The 13,954-nt window shown below is 41.3% G+C and overlaps 1 protein-coding gene across 5 annotated transcripts in view; it reads right to left on the reverse strand.

Annotated features, from left to right (window-relative positions):
• SYTL2 (synaptotagmin like 2) overlaps positions 1-13,954 on the reverse strand; it is an 81,511-nt gene that overhangs the window by 48,498 nt on the left and 19,059 nt on the right. For all 5 annotated transcript variants that reach the window (XM_073336014.2, XM_073336024.2, XM_073336041.2 and 2 more), the window contains one exon: positions 8,634-9,105. In XM_073336014.2, coding sequence (XP_073192115.1) covers positions 8,634-8,734 — 101 coding nt within the window. In that variant the 5' untranslated portion in view covers positions 8,735-9,105. The remainder of the gene's footprint in view (positions 1-8,633; positions 9,106-13,954) is intronic.

The raw sequence follows: 13,954 nt of genomic DNA on the forward strand, positions 1-13,954 counted from the left end.
TCACATCCCCCCCACCCCCATACACACACAAACTCACTCTCCTGCTGGTAATAGCTCATCCAAACTGACCACTCTTCAAGTTTAAATCCAAGTTAAACCAGAACATTGGGGGGGGGAGGGGGTAGGAAAAAACAAGAGGAAACAGGCTACCTTGCATAATGACTTAGCCACTCCAAGTCTCTATTTAAGCCTAAATTAATAGTATCCAATTTGCAAATGAATTCCAATTCAGCAGTTTCTCGCTGGAGTCTGGATTTGAAGTTTTTTTGTTTTAAGATAGCGACCTTCATGTCTGTGATTGCGTGACCAGAGAGATTGAAGTGTTCTCCGACTGGTTTATGAATGTTATAATTCTTGACATCTGATTTGTGTCCATTTATTCTTTTACGTAGAGACTGTCCAGTTTGACCAATGTACATGGCAGAGGGGCATTGCTGGCACATGATGGCATATATCACATTGGTGGATGTGCAGGTGAACGAGCCTCTGATAGCGTGGCTGATGTTATTAGGCCCTGTGATGGTGTCCCCTGAATAGATACGTGGGCACAATTGGCAACGGGCTTTGTTGCAAGGATAAGTTCCTGGGTTAGTGGTTCTGTTGTGTGGTATGTGGTTGTTGGTGAGTATTTGCTTCAGGTTGCGGGGCTGTCTGTAGGCAAGGACTGGCCTGTCTCCCAAGATTTGAGAGAGTGTTGGGTCATCCTTTAGGATAGGTTGTAGATCCTTAATAATGCGTTGGAGGGGTTTTAGTTGGGGGCTGAAGGTGACGGCTAGTGGCGTTCTGTTATTTTCTTTGTTAGGCCTGTCCTGTAGTAGGTAACTTCTGGGAACTCTTCTGGCTCTAATAACATCAGCCACGCTATCAGAGGCTCGTTCACCTGCACATCCACCAATGTGATATATGCCATCATGTGCCAGCAATGCCCCTCTGCCATGTACATTGGTCAAACTGGACAGTCTCTACGTAAAAGAATAAATGGACACAAATCAGATGTCAAGAATTATAACATTCATAAACCAGTCGGAGAACACTTCAATCTCTCTGGTCACGCAATCACAGACATGAAGGTTGCTATCTTAAAACAAAAAAACTTCAAATCCAGACTCCAGCGAGAAACTGCTGAATTGGAATTCATTTGCAAATTGGATACTATTAATTTAGGCTTAAATAGAGACTTGGAGTGGCTAAGTCATTATGCAAGGTAGCCTGTTTCCTCTTGTTTTTTCCTACCCCCCCCCAATGTTCTGGTTTAACTTGGATTTAAACTTGAAGAGTGGTCAGTTTGGATGAGCTATTACCAGCAGGAGAGTGAGTTTGTGTGTGTATGGGGGTGGGGGGGATGTGAGAAAACCTGGATTTGTGCAGGAAATAGCCCAACTTGATTGTCATGCACATTGTGTAAAGAGTTAGCCCATCCAAAGTGACATCACCAGCAGGAGAGTGAATTTGTGTGGGGGGTGGAGGGTGAGAAAACCTGGATTTGTGCTGGAAATGGCCCACCTGATGATCGCTTTAGATAAGCTATTACCAGCAGGACAGTGGGGTGGGAGGAGGTATTGGTTCATATTCTCTGTGTATATATAAAGTCTGCTGCAGTTTCCACGATATGCATCTGATGAAGTGAGCTGTAGCTCACGAAAGCTTATGCTCTAATAAATTGGTTAGTCTCTAAGGTGCCACAAGTACTCCTTTTCTTTTTGCGAATACAGACTAACATGGCTGTTACTCTGAAACCTGTCATTGTGAAGAGAGTGGTCACTTTCGATGGGCTATTACCAGCAGGAGAGTGAGTTTGGGGCGGGGGGGGGGGGCAGAAGGTGAGAAAACCTGGATTTGTGCTGGAAATGGCCCAACTTGATGATCACTTTAGATAAGCTATTACCAGCAGGACAGTGGGGTGGGAGGAGGTATTGTTTCATGGTCTCTGTGTGTATATAATGTCTTCTGCAGTTTCCACGGTATGCATCTGATGAAGTGAGCTGTAGCTCACGAAAGCTCATGCTCAAATAAATTGGTTAGTCTCTAAGGTGCCACAAGTACTCTTTTTCTTTTTGCAAAGACAGACTAACATGGCTGTTACTTGTTAACAGCAAAAATGTTTTTAAATAAATAAAATATAGAGGTGAGAAACAACAGACCTCAACACTATTGTCCCTCTGTCAATCCCTTACCTCTTTCTAAAAGTGCAAAGTTTCAAAAGGTTCAATGAATTGAAGAGTGTTGGGGGCGGAATAGATCTGGACAAGGAGAAGAAGTCTGGAGATAAATGTGAGTAGGGAGGGAGAGGCAGTAGAAACAAAAGTGAAACTGTTTGAGCAGCATATTCCAGAAGTCTTGAGGTCTTTCTGAGTGTAGCCTTCATTGATTTGAGATCTACCATACCATTCTCTCACTAGAAGGGAAAACCTATAATGGCAGCAGGCCATAAAAGAAACCCAGTTTGGGAATATTTTAATGAAGTTCCTCTACCTGTGGGTAAGACAGACATGCATGCAAAATGGAAACAGTTCCACAAAGAAATGCAAGGCCTGGTTGCCCGAATGAAACATCATGAGAAGTGTTCCTTCTCAGGAGGAACCGTGTTGAAGATGATGAAAGAAACATGTCTGAACATGCAGGATCTTCAGGTTGGTACATTTTTTTTATTTCATACTTCTTTCTTAAGGACTGCCTGTCTTCCTTCTCGACTATTCTTGAATTCTCATGTTTGAGCAAAAATTATAGTTGTTACTCTATGGTACTATCATTTTAGATGCAGTTGTGATAAAAAATAAACAGCTGAAATAGGCAGACCTTCCTTTTACAATTTCACCTTTAAAGTAGTACTGAGTGTCGGTGAAGGCAATGAGTAATAGTAAATAAGCAGTATGGTAATAATAATTAAATAACTGCATTGACTTTTGTTTAGGAGAATCCATCCTCAACATACAGGATTCTGAAGACTATCCACCTTCAAGATCACCATCATTTTCTAAAGTTTCAGAGTTATCTGCCAATTATTGTGTTTCAGTCACATCATGTATGTCACATAGCCACAGTATATCCCCTGTAGCAAAAAAAAAAATCTCCATCATCCAGAGACAATCATAGATAAGTTTGTGATAAGAACCAGCAGATTACAAAAAGTGGTAACTGATGAAAAAATTGCCCTGTTTGTTTATGCAACAAACTCTCCTTTCCGTATTATTGAGAACCCACACTTCATTAACATGGTTCAGTTATAAAGACCAGGATACAGTCCACCCAACAGAGCAGATGTCGCAGGCAAATTGCTGGATAAAGCGTATGAAAGAGAAATTGAGCAATGTGCAGAAGGTCTAGAGGGTAAAATTGTTAACCTGAGTCTTAATGGGTGGAGCAATGTCCACAATGATCCTGTGGTATGTGCTTGTGTGACAACAGAAGAAGGGAATGTCTTCCTTACAGAAACAATTGATACATCAGGAAATGCACCCAGCAGAATACTTACAAGAAGCAGCAGTAAAAGCTATAACAAACTGTGAAAAAAAAATTCAAATGTCTAGTACGCAGCTTGGTCACAGACAATGCTACAAATGGATTCAAGATAAGAAATTATTTAGAAGAAAGTGAAGAGAGTCCCAAGCTAATAACATACAGTTGCATTGCTCATACGATGCACCTCCTAGCCAAAGACTTCAGTGTTCCAGAAATAAAGGCTAATGTTGTTGAAATTGCAAAATAACTCCGTAACAACCACTTTGCAGCAGCTGCTCTGAAAAACGTGGGAAGAACCAAGCTAACTCTCCCGTAAGACATGCTATGGAACTCAGTAGTGGACGGTTTTGAGCACTAGATCAAGAACTGGCCTAATCTGATGACCGTTTGTGAACAAAACCGTGAAAAAAATAGATGGCACTGTCACAGCCAAAGTTCTCAACATTGGGCTGAAGAGAATGTTGAGCACATGCTGAGGACCCTGAAGCCTATTTCTGTAGGCTTGAACAAAATGCAGGGAAATAGCAGTTTTACTGCTGATCCTGTTGAAATTTGGATGGACCTGAGTGAGATCTTAAAAAAAGAAATATGCGATGACAGAGTTAAATTACAAGCACTAAAATAAAACAAATGAGACAAGCAGTATCTCCAGCTCATTTTCTTGCAAATATTCTCAATACTTGGCACCAAGGTCAAACCATAACTGCTGAAGAAGAGGAGTTGGCTATGACGTGGACATTCAGCAATCATCCCTCCATAATGCCAACTATAATAAACTTCAGAGCTAAGGGTGAACCATTCAAGAAATATATGTTTGCTGATGATGTTTTAAAGAAAGTCACACCAGTGAACTGGGGGAAGACATTTAAGCACTTGGATTCAGAGACCGTTGAAGTGATAATCTCACTTTTAATAGCAGTAGTTTCTTCTGCCGGTGTAGAAATAATTTTTTTTTCCTTTGGACTAATTCATTCCAAATTGAGAAATTGTTTGGGACCTGAAAAAAGCAGGAAAGCTTGTTTTTCTTTTCCAGATTATGAACAGGAAAATGAAGGTGAAGACGACTGAGTTACCTGCAGAAGCCAATATTTTAAGGTTTCTCATGTTGACCTGGCTGACACAGTCAATTTAATTTTTGGTTTTTTAAAAAAATATTTCATTTAAACTATTTTAGTTAAACAATTTTAACAAAAACAAACCTGATTTTAAAAAACTTGAATGTTTAACTGAATTAAAAAATTCATATGATTGTTTTGTTAAAATATTAGATGTTTGCTGTTGAAGAAAAAAAAATCCAGAATACATAACATTGTTTTAGTTAAATAAAACAATGTAAATGTCTGTCTGGTGATGTTCTCCTCCTAATACAGCATGACAAGAAAATCCTCCAAATATTAATGATTAACCTGTTGAACTGGAGATAGTTCACCTCCCAATGACTTCATAAATATCTGCTTCAATTACCTTTAGTAAATGAAATAACCAAACAATCATTCATATTTTCTGATACAGCTGTAAAACTTAATCTGAAAAGTTTTCAAAATAAATCACTTGAAAAATGTTTGGTGTTTACCTTCTAAAAATGAAACCTACATCTATGTCTGAGTTGTGAAGAATGCACTTTTATGTAGAAATCCATGATTAAATCACTAGTCAGGAAGACTTGATTTAAAACAATTTGATTTAAATCAAATCTACCCTGCTAGTCAGCACTCCACATACGCTCTCTCTCTCTCTCTCCCTCCCTCCCCCCCCCCCCCCGCCCCGCAACCCTGAGATTTCAGTACGAAGAATCTAACCTGTTGGAGCAATGGAATGAAAAGTCAGTCACAGGAAGTCTGGGATAAAAAACCCAATCCTACAAAGTTCTGAGCATGATTAACCTGCACTGAAAGTTATGGGAGAGTTGAGATTGCGAGGTACTTGACAGAATCACGCCCACAGTTGGGGTTGGGTTTGTTAGTTCTTTGTTTGTTTTTGGTCTTTATGATATAAGAGTCCTTAGGATTGCACCACACCAAGATAAATATTAAGCGACTTGGCCCTGGCACACTGTGCAATGGGTGGTGGTTGCAGACCGAGCTCCTGTCACATCAAAATTTCCATATCATTAGCCTCCTTCTTAATTTACAGAAGGAGTAAACAAATGAAAGCAAAAGCCAACATCTCCTGCGATTCCAAGGGCTTCTGCTGGGGAGGACGGGCACATAGCCACACAGTGTATCCCAACGTGAAAGCAGTCACATTTTGCTGCTCCAGACACCATGGTGCCAGTGGTCAGTCACTCTACCACAGATGACCTCATCAAATCACAGTCTAGAACTTAGGACATCAGCATATTTTTGTATGTTACAATCTACTGAACGATCCCTATGCTGTATTTATGCTGAACCACAAAATAGTTAAGGAGCAGTTAGGGATCATGCAGCAGCCAATCCAGAGCTCTGTCCTTAACCCACTTTACTGTCAGACATGGCAGCTCACACTGTGTGGCAACTACACTGGCCCTGTGAAGATCGCTTTCCCTATCCCTAGCCAGAACAGGGAACAGCAGAGAGAGATTTGAAATTTCACTCCCAATTTTGTTTCTTATGGGGGGAGGATTATTTTTGTTAGCTTCCTTCTTCCCCTCCCCCCTGTAATAGTATATTTAGGGAAGTAGTGTCGAGTCTTTGGACAGTTCTCCGCTAGGAGCTCTCATTCAGCTCGCAACTCCATGCTCCTGGCTCACTCCCGACCATGGTGGCATGAATGTGCCTGTGCCCCAGCCCCAAATGGGGTGATGGGGGGAGGGGGAACATCTCGCGCACACAGACAAGGTGAAAACTTTCTACCTCTCAAAGCTCAGACCCCATTTGGGAGAAAGACCTCCACCCTCCCTTTTGGCTTTGCAGGGGAGACAACCACCCCCTCTTCCTGCCCCACTCATACCTTGCTTCCGAAAGGGCATGGGGGAGGGGGGCTGAAAGCACGTACTCCATTCTCAACTCTTTGGTGCGTTTCCAGCCAGCTGAGGAAGAGCTGCAGGCGGGGCTCTAGTGGTACTGTGGCACAGGGCTGGCTGGGGGAATGTTACCCAGAGGTTCAGGAGTATAGGCAGGTAGTCCACGAGCACTGAACACATGGGAGATGGGAAGGAATGATGAGGAAAGCATGGGGCAGCCTGCTAGTGACCACCTTATTATTCCCCCCGGGCATCTTCACAGCTCCGGGCCAGCAACAGTGGGAGCTGCTAGCAGAGATCCACTGTGCAGGCAGGATCCAGTGTAATTTTACAGCTATTTCCTTTTAAAGGGAGTTAGCAGCTCTGAGAAGCAGTCTGTGACATCATCAATCACGTAATATGCAGAATGTGGATAGATTAGATTGCTATCGTAGCTCTTTCAATCCTAAAATTTTCTCTCTAGCAGCACAAAGATCACGTGAAGTATAAGAAGTTATTAGTGTAAGACTGCCGTTATATACCCACAAATACCCCTCAGCACTTTGTCAAGGTGTAATGTTTACATGACATTCTTCATCTCAACTCTTCAGGAACATCTGTGAAGTTTACACAGCCATGAAGCCAGACTCAGCTGAAGACCAAGACCAGGCAGTTATTTACAAAAAGAGGAATTTAAGTTTGTCAAGGTTCATGACCTGGGTAGACAACTTGAGGCATAAACTTCCTGTTTCCCCACCCTGGCTTCTGAGAAAGTGTTTTCTATTGAGGATATAAACCATACCTGCAATGAAATATGCCGACTGATACTATCGGATACATCATCATATAGCCACGCTCATGAAAGCATACTATCTTGAACAGGGCAAAAGCAAAATGCTGCAAATGCATCAGGACTCATATGGTACATTCAGACCACTAGAAACAGCAGTGTGGTGGATTTGCTGTTCTGGTGATTGCTGCTTTCCCCAGATGCTTCTTCCATGGCTGGGCGCCAGGACAAAACCCACCCTGAACACATTCAATCCCTTGTGATTTGGTTTTCATTCCAAATCCCCCCCTTTTCCTTCCCCCCAGAGGCATGCATCATGCAAAACCACCACAGGATTGGATTAGTGCTGATGTATCTAAAGCACGGACAAACAAGCACGTCCACCCTAATTCACTATATGCAAAAGCAACATCCATTTCTGAGGTGACAGGCAACATTATGTAGTTAATATTGTTTAAGTTTCCCTTTCAGGCACCTTTAAGAACTGGACATTTAAGAACAGATTGTTAGGAATGTATTCTGTAATGGCTTTAAAATTTAGCCCTTCTACAAAAGTTTCTCATCCCAGATTCTTATTTCACTAGAATTATTGGTTTCCTATCTCGACGCTGTTTTTGCTATATACAGACACAGGTGTACCACCCAAAGCTTTGCAGAGTAACTGATGACTGAGGCAGTAGACCAGCAACTATGGCAGCACTGTTCTGCTGAAGAAAGGGAAGCAGCTTGCACATCAAGGCAGCAGGCTGCCATCTCATCCCCTATTTGAGATACACACGCTCAGAATGCTTTGCAAGAAAGAGGCCTCGGTAGAAGAGCAGCATCCCCTGGTGTCGTTACAGAGTGTTTAAATAAAACATGGGTCTCTGAGGAACATCAACTAAAGGAAGAAGCTGGTATCTCCAGGATTTTTAAGAACAATTCAAGAGCAAAATTCAAATCCCACCTCAGAAAAGAGTTGCAAATGCAAATTTGTGTTTATAAAACATTCCAATTTTTCAGATTTTTAATTCCCTGTCCCATTTTTCTGGGAACTGTTATAGCACCCGAACTGACTTGGATAGTCAATATAGTTAGTACATGAGCAACTCTTCTATCACAAAGGAAACTAGGGGCTGATCTACACTGTGGATTTCAGCCATAAACATACTTACCTGTCTGCGTAGCAGTCCAAAGCCACTATAAAGCTTCTGTTTGCACTAGCACAGCTTACTCCTGCTTGAAACCAGGATAAGCTGTGTCCATGAAAGTTGTGGCTGAAAGCAACACTGCCTGTCTACAGTAGGGGCTTGTGCTGGTGCGACTACACCCATGGCTGTAGTGACAGGATCCCCCAGTGCAGAAAAGGCCTAAGAAACAACTTCCCATACACCTTCTGCTTCTCCCTCCTTGCAAGCAGGTAGCTGCCTCCTGCACTAGCCAAAGATTCTGTGTGGGCTGGGATCATTTTTAGTCTCTTACCTGACTCTCTCCTCTTCATTTCTCTTGAGTTCTGCATCCCGTTGGAGCACCTTCATTATTGCCTCTTGTTCCTCCTCCGTTAGGAAGCTTAGGTCAATCATCTTGTTAACAGATTTAAAAGAAGCCTTTAGAATCCTAAAAAGTCCTGGTGGGGGCTGGCCTTGGAGTCAACGTGAAAGATGCAAAAAGAGACAGAAATCCCAGATCTGTGAGATTCACGAAACACTCCAACCGTTGGGACCGGGCTACAGTCAATGGGATAAAAAGCCCTTAACTTTGTTCTCTTGTAGGAGAAATGGCATGCGCTTCTCTGGGCAAGAGGCTCTCACAACAGAGTGCTGCATTCCTGATTTTTCAGATCACATGCATGTTGCAGAGGTGCCAGTCTCTCAGCTCTGCTTCATATAATAACAGTTCATTGACCAGGCATATAATGTTAATCCAATGTGAAGCAGCTGTAATCAGACATCACCTACAAAAGAGACAAGGAAGAATAAGCTCTAGCATTACGAAGCAGGGCAGCATTTTTTTTTTTTAAATACCTCATCACAAGATCTCCAGTATGGGGGGGGGGGGGAACACTTTGCAAAATGAAGCGCTCACTTCAAGTCAAACCTGTTTTGCAAGTGTAACCCACACACCTTCTGGGTGTGGTGTTCTGTCCCATCTAGCAGCACCAAGACCACTTAGCAAGAAAGTTAAAGCTGAAGAGCAGACTCATGTTACCTTACAGGCAGTTGGCTTTTAGCTCATGCGGTAGAAGCTCATGCATTAAGCTCCAGAGGTCCCCAGTTCAATCCCGCCCGACAACCAGGGTCTGTCGGCGTTACACAAGCTTATAAGAAAATGGTCATTAAAACATATTTTTGGCCAATGCCATAACTTACATGTTGGAAGACAGAGAATAAGTTCCTCCTGGATGTTAAATGTTAAAATCAGAAAAAAAGGAAGGCTAAAAATAAAATGATTTAAGGAAACAAAATCACAACCGTAACACTGCTGATGACTTCTATGCACAGTACTCTGAAATACGGACTGGGAGACAGAAATAGTGCCTCGTTTCAAACTTCCAACAGGACCTTGGGCAAGTCAGTTAACTTCTCTGTGCCTCAGTTTCCCCTCATGTAAAATAAGGATATGTACCAGGAGATTTGATTAACCATTCACTGATATTGAGGGATCCTCAATACAGCTGCAGGATAGATGGATCTTACTGTCTTGACAGTCCTATCTTTAAAATGGGAATACTGCTACTCATCTACCTCACAGGGATGTGGTGCAAATTGGCTAACATTTGTATGGTGCTTTGCAGATGTGAAGTGCTATATAGGCACCAGGTATGAAGAGTTGGCATGAGAGTTAAAGAGATCACCAGATCAGCACTAATTTGATAGTACCATCAGTTTCTATAGGATTTCATTTTAAATTTAAAAAAAAGTTAATAGACTATACAATTATAAAGTCAGTTTCCCAGATTTGACTGAGACAGCAATAGCTTTGACAGGCGTGTTAACTTCCCAGCTTCTCTCCATGGGTGTGGTCAAAATTCTGCCATTTAATACATATATAACTCCCAAAAACTTTAGTGAAAGTTCTGCCTGAACAACAGGGTCAGGTCCCAGGTTTGCCAAACCTAAATTCCTTACAGTAAATGCCTTCTACTGCACATGTGAGCCACTGCTCTCCATCAGAGGGTATCAGAACTGCTCATCTACAGGTCACGGCTCATATACTGTTAGTGACTATTCTCCTTGTGCTCAAGTGGTAACGGCCCATGTTTCCAGAGCAGGGGCATCAGAGTTCTATTCCTTCTGCCATGATGGAGTGTTGAATACCATGGTGTATGAAGTCCTAGCTTTCCACAGATCTTTTACAATATAGTTCCACAGTAAGTATTCTTATTACTAATACTACATAATCACATAATAAAACATGACCAAGCTGAGGCACTGCCTGCCCCACTCCATTACTAGAGAGAGCATACGGAATTTAAGAAAAATAAAGCAAAAATATAAAAAACACTGAAGCTGTCGCACACATCTCATTATGTGCAATCAGTGGTTCTACAAGAGCACACCATTCTAATCCCAGTTAACTTCCATCCATAAAGCACAGTTTGAAGTCTTGAATGCTTATTTGTTTCTATTCTCTTCAACCAAGGCTCCAGCCCGTAGGCCAGAGACAGTCAGAACAGAGGGCAAAATGGAGAATGGCTTGCTTACAGGGCAATTCTTGACTCTTGTGGCTAAAACTAGCTGGACACTAACTCAGGAAGGAATGAAGAGGAAGGGGAAAAAAGAAGGCATTGGCAGAGAGCCTACTCCCCAGCTACAACTGGTCATACTAGTGTGAAAAATGGCTAGAGATGGGGAAATAAACAACTGGAAGCCCAATGAAAACCTCAAAAACTAGACAGAAGTCTCAAACTACTGGGAGGTAGGAAGTGAACTGGCCTCTTCGCTTGGGATATCTACCTTTCTTAGAGGACTGTAAAAACAACATTCTGAGTTTTTTGCCTATCCCATCTCCTTACACTTAGACACAAACATCTGGCAGGCAGAATCTCCAAATCTGTGATGGTATAATTAGACCAGTCCTGTGACTGATCACCAAGTTTGCTCACTTTGACAACCTAATCTAGAAATGACTGAAACAGGAGATTAAACCAAGATAATCATATTGGCATGACACAACAAGAAAACTTTAGTTCAACAGATAACAGCCTTTCTCTTATAGGCAAAAAGACACCTGCAACCAAGCTAATGCCTGCTCGTGTTCCAGAAAGTGACATTGTAGGATACCATATTTATCCTCTTTAATGAGTTTTGTATCAATTTTACTCAGTTTACAACTTTTCTGAGCAGCCAGCATTGCAAAAGAGCCTAAAATCTGGAAAAAAAAAAAAAATCAGTCTTAATACCACCAGGAATGAAGTTCAGAAATTAGAATTTGGCCATCAACTCTGCTGGCAATGCTCTAAAGTAAAAGAGAGTCCAATTCAATCGTCCAGTACAGTAAATGATTTTGCAGTTCTAACCAGACTAAAGCCTGTCTCTCCGCTCCCCACTTCCCCTGTGGGCATATTCTTAATATTTGTGATTCTGTTTATAATAATTGTAAACCTGCAATATTGATTTATAATATTTGTAAATCTGCAATATTGATTTGCAACTCCAGTTTATAACATTTGTAATTCTCCTATGTTCTGCTTATAACATTTATAATTCTTCTATTTGACATAATTGTAAATCTGCAATATTGATTTACAATTCCCCATAACTGCTGCCGATGTCTGTATTAAAGCTTGCAAACCGTCAATTAACTCTAAGTACCTTGTAAGCCGTTAATTGACTCTACTTTCTCTAAATTGACACTCTCACTTGTTATTAAGATTGACGCTTGTAAACCTAAGGTTTCAGAGTAGCAGAGTATAAACGTATTAGTCTGTATTCGCAAAAAGAAAAGGAGGACTTGTGGCACCTTAGAGACTAACCAATGTATTTGAGCATAAGCTTTCGTGAGCTACGGATGCATCCGATGAAGTGAGCTGTAGCTCACGAAAGCTTATGCTCAAATACATTGGTTAGTCTCTAAGGTGCCACAATACTTCTGTTCTTTTTGTAAACCTAAACCACTCAATTGACTCTACTTTCTCTGAATTGACGCTTTCCCTTGATTGTAATTGAGATTGATGCTCAATTGACTCTATTCTGTAAACTGATACGTTGTAATGGAGATTGACACGCTTTTTAACTAACTTTACTTTATGTTCAATTGGCTCTACTTTGCAAATGAATACTTTGTGATGGAGATTGACAGGCTTTTTTGTAACGCCCACAAAGAGCCGCTAATTGGAGCGGCGCTCATAGAAATGTCACATAGAGACTCACACCCTCTATAGTTTGTATCAGGAATGTTAAAAAACGGGGAGTCTCAAATAAATAACACCTTTGTATGTTAAAGGAAAGTCAATACCAAAGGAATGTTAAGAGACAGGGAGTCTCAAATAAATAACTATACCCGGTGAAATAAGAAATGTGTTCTTATTAAAGTAAAGAATGTTCGTGAATGAATGGTGGGTTTTGAATAATCGGGGAAGTGCCAGCCTAGGAATTTAATATCAATTGGCCGAAGACGACTCCAGGTGGAGACAACCAGAGGAACTCCCCCACTCCCGGAGGGCAAACTGGGATCCACCGACCAATTCAAAGGATGAAGAAAGCTGATGAGCACCTGACAGCCGTCCTGGAGCCGTCATGACTAACAATATGACAAAACAAATTCCACGGACTGACACAGGAAGAAATTCCTATAAAAATGGACACTAAGGACTGAGAACTTTGAGTCTCCAGTTCTGCCACTACCCTTCAGGAGCATCGGATGCGCATCTGACACGGACTCGGCTCCACTCTCGTGTACAGGCTACCTGGCCAGTACTCTGTCATGAGCAACTTCCAGGCTGGTAACTATAACCCCTATGCAGAACTGGTATGAATGAATGTGTATATATATATATATATAGTTAAGTAAGGAATAAGTAACAATGCAACAGTGTGAGTTTTATATATATTTTTTATTATTATATTTACAATAAATGTGGCATTTTGCCTTGTCCCTTTAATAAGATCCTGCTGGTTTTTATTTTATTGGTATAACACCCCAACTCCAAACACACACCACTGAAACAAACAGGTGGAGACTGACTAAATTCTTTGAATTCCAGAGGAAGGTGGTGCCATTTTTTCTGTTTTTCTAACATAATTCCACTTTAAACCCAGTGGACAATCTAGAGGATCTTATGGCAGCCAAGTATGGCCCTTCTATGTTCTGGTTAAGCACCTCTGACCTAAATACTTAAAAAAAAAAACAAAAAAAACCAACAATCACCTGGGTCTCTCTTCCCTAAGATGGATTCTGGGTCACTTACAGATCTCAACACATACGGTATTTATAGTCCAATTCAAATGATTCTCTCTTTCTTTCTTTCACTTGGAAGGAACAATCATCTAATTTATAAACAAGCATGGACATGATCCGCTTTGACGGTCACAGGTGAATCGTGTCTGTCATAATGTACCAAGCTTCAGCCAGTATCTGTAGTGTTAACATCCAAGGCCCTTGATCTAACTGCAGATGTACATCTGCCAGCACAAAGAGTAAATTATGTTGTAGTCAAAACCCCCAGACAGCACTGAACTGGAACGATCAGGTAATTTTCTACAACCAAGTATCTAGAAGGCTACTGTAAAAAGATATGTTACCATAAAGGGTCATTCTCGGAGAAATACAGGAGGAGACATAGGAAGAAGTTTTGTGCTAAC

This window comes from Lepidochelys kempii, chromosome 1 (assembly GCF_965140285.1).
Source record: "Lepidochelys kempii isolate rLepKem1 chromosome 1, rLepKem1.hap1, whole genome shotgun sequence".
NCBI classification, from domain to species: Eukaryota; Metazoa; Chordata; order Testudines; family Cheloniidae; genus Lepidochelys; species Lepidochelys kempii.